The sequence below is a fragment of the Triticum dicoccoides genome, chromosome 3B, assembly GCF_002162155.2.
Source record: "Triticum dicoccoides isolate Atlit2015 ecotype Zavitan chromosome 3B, WEW_v2.0, whole genome shotgun sequence".
Taxonomy (NCBI): domain Eukaryota; kingdom Viridiplantae; phylum Streptophyta; class Magnoliopsida; order Poales; family Poaceae; genus Triticum; species Triticum dicoccoides.
In genome coordinates, this window is record NC_041385.1 from 786,350,992 (window position 1) to 786,356,418 (window position 5,427).

Consider the following 5,427-nt stretch of genomic DNA (forward strand, 5'->3'; position numbering starts at 1 on the left):
CCGAGCTGGCCGGGCTTTGCCCGCCAGCACGCGGGGCGGCGGCGAGGGAAGGGGAGAGCAAGGAGGAGGGCCGAGGCCGCGCGCTAGGGTTTCCCCCCGGCGGCGCTCGCGGGAGCGGCCAGGGAGGGGGAAAATTATTGTCCTTTCAGCCTTCCCATCGGCTTGCCCAATAGTCAGTCTTTCAGAAACATTAAGTGTCAGTACATTGAGCACTACTTCCCCATTTATCTTTTCCTTTCCTATCTATCTGGTTCCTTCAGATTCAAGATCTGGAGTTTTGCTCTGCTCCAAGCAAAGCCATGGCCTCCAATCATATGGTCCATATGAATCATGGAGATGGGGAAACAAGCTATATATGCCCGCAACTCCCTTATTCAAGTATCTTCTTCTCTCTTGATTAATTCAATAGTATCGTTTCTATGGCATGTTGATCTGTTTTATTACACTTGGTTTCTCGAAACTTTTTCATCAAGATCCGCTCACAATATAGCTTATGTTACTGAGATTTAAAAGAAGAATTGGGGAAGTTAAGAAGCACGACATTTAGCTAAAAGAATACTGTAGCTTTTCTGAAGAAGTAGAAATCAATTGCAGAACGCTCAGCAGAACCGGATGAAGCCCCTGATAGAAGCAGCCATTGGTGACTTGTGCGGCAGCAGCGGCACCTCGTTCCCGGGAAAGATGGCGATCACCGACTTGGGCTGCTCTTCTGGCCCAAATGCGCTAACACTGGTATCGACTGCCGTCGAGGCCATCATGAGCCACTGCCTTCAGTTCCAGCATCCACCACCAGAAGTGTCTGTGCTCCTCAATGACCTTCCTCACAATGACTTCAGCATGGTTGTGAAGAGCCCGGTCACGCTCCGTCAAAGCAACAACAAGTCTGTTTTTATGACTGGTGTCACACCAGGGACGTTTTACGAGAGGCTCTACACTAGTGACTCCATGCATCTTATACTAGATCGGCAACACGCCTTGGCGCGAGGGTGCCGGTCCTAACCTTTTGTCAAGCAGGTAATGCTAAATCATTAAGAAGCACGCCCTGAAGTATATAATCAATGCACAGTTCAACACCAAAAGCAATGCAAATCTTTAACCTCATGAATTTTCCAATCAAAGTACATATCACAGAGTACAACTGAGGCACATCAAGCTCGGCACAAAGGAATAGACCAAGTAATGTTTAATAGATCAGGCTTGAGTAGCACATAGGGCAGCAAGATAGTACAATATATTGAAAGCGAAGCATTTACACAGGAGGCTAGTGACAATCAGATAGCAGTCCTTCGCCAATAATGGTTGAAGTTCCTCGTCATTCAAAGAAAAGTTGAGTACCGTTGGCCTGAAAGTGAAGAAAAAACCATATTCCTGGAGAAGATATTTCAACATTTTTACAAAAATAGGTATCTGCAGTGACTAAAACGGAACTATCAAGAAGGCAAGATTAGTAAACTGACATCAAGCAACTCATGTATGTTTCCTTCAAATTAGTTTGGGGAGTGTGGTAGAAAATGCAGCTGAAACTACCAAGAGAATCGAGATGGTTTAGTACGACATAACACAAGCAGGCCATAGTAGTAGTTTGAGCCAATCTAAGAGCACTATTTTAATATGGCATAGCAATATAAACTTCGTCGAAACATCTTGACATCTGGATAACTGGTCATCAGGGCTGAAGCAAATGATTCTCGAGTCTCGACGTCAATCGACCATCAGTGGTGAGTCACCTGCATGAAGAAGGCGTTGTCATTTATCAGTAAGAGGTTAGTCAGCAAATATGTCACCTAAAGATCGTACAACATGAAGAAAACGGATCGATATTAGGTGCATGTAAAAATGTGTCAAACACATATAAGAACAAAAGACTCTACATGCTGAAGTATAACTGGGGCAGCAGGGTTAAAAACATGACGACAGCTGCGACCAACTCAATCAAGAAACTAATACCTATAAAGGGAAAATGAAGGCATGTCTCAATAGATATAAACAATAAAGTTTGTTATCTATATTGAATGAAATAGATCAATGTAAACTCGCCATGAAATGAATCCAAATATATTGGGCTCCATGGGCAAACAACACCTTTGTTGCTTCATGCTGAACTACTTTATGTAAGAGAAAATTTTAAGCTTTAGTGGCAAGCAGGCAGGTGAAGTGTCATATTTGTAAATGTGCAAAAGGTTATCTATTGAATACCATGTGAATGGAACATGTCTGCCTTGCATACAATTTTGGAGACTAAAGAAGCTCAAACCAAAGCACCAGATGAATTTAAAGTAGCAATTGTGAGAACAAATACTTGGTTTACAGAATGTTCCTGGAGCTCCACCACAAAAATGTGTTGGCCTATTATCTCTTCCCCTGGAGCAAAGCAAGATGGAAAATGAAGAATGAAAACAATGCGTTTAAATAAGGGACATGCCAGGAGGGTGTGGCTCGATGTGCAAGAATATAAATTCAGTACTTGCCCTCCACCGTTGTCGACGATGCAGCCACCTCCATGCGGACATTCACTAGTAGAAAAACACCCATTAGTCCCGGTTCGTAAGGGCTTTTAGTCCCGATTCATGAACCGGAACTAATGGGTCGTTACTAATACCTCCACCCATTAGTCCCGGTTCAAACACAAACCGGGACAGATGGGCCTCCACGTGGTCGGTCCGCCGAGCCCAGTCGGGGGGCCTTTGGTCCCGGTTGGTGGCTCCAACCGGGACCAAAATTTCATGTTTTTTTTTTACAAATGTGGCTGCTTTAGGGGTTTTGGGGGTTATTTTTAGGTTGTTATTAGCTAGCTAATAGAGAAAAGTGTCCTCTCTTATATCAACGTTGCTGCTATGTTCATTTCACCCGCTGATATAACATGCTCATGCATGCGCATCATACATCATCATATATAATAACAAGTCCTATGCATCATCATACAACTTCTACTCGTTATTAATAATAAGTCATGCGATCATCCTCATAGTCATCGAATCCAACCCTACATAATTGTTCTTAGCACATGATCATCAGTATCAGGTAGGACCTAAACTCCCTTAAGGTAAAATAGCATAAAACAATATAGACCCTGACTCTCCATTATGAAGAATGGCGATCATCCTGTCTCCAATTCTTGCCCTTCGCTGCTTGTTGCTTCCAAGAAGCTCCTTACGACTGTCCATACATTTTTTTCCATTCTTTGATTGTTATGTCTCCACTTCTTTTAGAAACCCGGTATGGACAGTTGAGATTCATAGGACGACCTGGTTGTATGTTCAAAACATGAAGGCTACCATGCGTATACATCAGATGAGGCACACAATCATTCAGGATTATCTATTGAAAAACATAGTAATAACTTCGTAGTTAGCAATGATGTACTAGTTTTAGAAGTGTGCAAAAAGATCACGGATGTCGTAATAGTAAAAAAATCTTACCAGGGTATCTCCATGGTAGTTACCGTAGTTCAACACGTGCACTAGTGGCACGTATTGACCATAATGTTGAGGAGTTTGATTGTAGATATTGTAATTCTCAAGATCAGTACAAAATGCATGTGACCAGATGAGTTTTCTCCTGATAAGTTAATTCGGAGCCTTCGGTGTAGTAGGTTCTGTCTACCATCTTCCGCACATTCTTTGAAGAATGAAAATAAGCTGTCAATGGAGATAAGTTGTCAACTATTTTGAAATAAACAATATAAATTACTTAATAACTATGTTAAGCTCACATGGGGGGAGAATTGGAGGTGTATCCACAAGGACCTAAATCGAAGGTCTCTCTTGCTCGATTGTAGGATCACCAAGATCCATGGTGACAAACATACCCTCATCAAGACCATACATCTTGTAAAGTGCTTCCCAATTTTTGCAACCAAAATGGGTTACACTCTGAGCATTGTACAACTTTACTTGAAAATCCACACCATGATGGGTACTTAGGATAATTTTTTTGGTTTCAAAACTTTCATGGTCTTCAAAACCCATCCTCTCCAAGACATAGCGTCTTGCAAAGTATGGGATAAGCTAGTCGAATTGAAAAAGATGAAAAATATTGTCATGATTAAAATAGTTGAAGTCATGAGTAATTACGAAAATAACTATTGTCGTCGGTTGCGTACCGTATGAACATCGAAGGTCTCCTCGAGCTTAATGCTGAAGCGACGATCTTCGTCCAGCTCAATGAACCTGTCGCAGATACCTCGGTCGTCGTGGCACCAGTCGCACTCCCCCGAGCGGTTTTCGTCGTCCGAGTATGAAATTTCCGGCCTATGTTCATAATTCAAATATTAAACTAGATTATTAATCACGGGTTGACTATCGGTGATGCACGTAGCTCCTCCTTTCATTTCCGAGTGCATTATTACATCAAATTGTCTAGCACACGGGAATGAAGGAAAACTTATCCAATATGAGCATTCAATAAGCAAAACCAAATCATAAAATAAGCAAAACCAAATCATAAAATAAAGTAGTATTCAAATTAGCATGCATTCAATAATTATAAGCAAAAGTACATCATCTCTTGGTATCCGTACATCGTCGAATATTATCACTAATATAGCATCACTAATACAAATAGAACCGTAGCGCCCGACGGGTATCGACGCGGGCGGTGGACACCCAAAGATAAGGAACCATCACAGGATCATAGCTCCAGTGAGATCCCTGAAGAACCTACCAGGTATTGTCGAACCTGCCCTCCAATGCAACCATGTAGCGATGGACGTGCTCGTCCTCCTCGCTGACACGGTGACGTACCACCTCTGCGGTGTCCGGAAGCCTCGGCACCGTCACTGGCCCACGCGACCGTCACTAAACAAGGATCGGGTCAACAATGGGCTGCCTCCTCACCAACCTACGTCCCCCGAAAGGTAGCACCTCCCAATACCAGCCCGGCGGAGCCCAGTCCCGAACATGGCCCTGATCAAGCAAGCCTCCACCGCCGAGTCGACGACGACGAGGATGCGGGATAGGCATCGCCAACGTCGATGCGGGAACTACTTCTATATATAGTTAAATAAAGTAGTTTTATTAATTAAATCAACTAGCTAGTTCAACTACTAAACACTTACTATAAATAAATAAAGTAGTACTTACTAAAAACAAACTACTTCTATATATAGTAAAATAAAGTAGTTTATTAAATCAACTAGCTAGTTCAACTATATATGAAGTTCTTACTATAAATAAAATAAAGTTGTACTTACTAAAAATAAACTAGTATTTTTCTAACTAATTATATTAAACACTTTCTCTTCTTATTTTTTTCATTTTTCTAACTAGTGTTTTTCTAACTAGTTTATTTTAAATAAAGTAGTTTCATTTTTCTAACTAGTATTTTTCTAACTAATCTAACAAAAATCATAAAAAAGCTAACAAAATCTAACAAAAAAATCTACTAACAGAAAAAAAATCTAACATAATATGAATAAATTAATTACAC

The 5,427-nt window shown here is 41.2% G+C and overlaps 1 protein-coding gene across 1 annotated transcript in view; it reads left to right on the forward strand.

Annotated features, from left to right (window-relative positions):
* The first annotated feature begins 299 nt into the window (after nucleotides 1–299).
* LOC119278467 (anthranilate O-methyltransferase 3-like) overlaps nucleotides 300–5,427 on the forward strand; it is an 11,666-nt gene continuing 6,538 nt past the window's right edge. Inside the window, exons 1-2 of the mRNA XM_037559818.1 lie at nucleotides 300–361; nucleotides 582–959. Coding sequence (XP_037415715.1) covers nucleotides 300–361; nucleotides 582–959 — 440 coding nt within the window. The remainder of the gene's footprint in view (nucleotides 362–581; nucleotides 960–5,427) is intronic.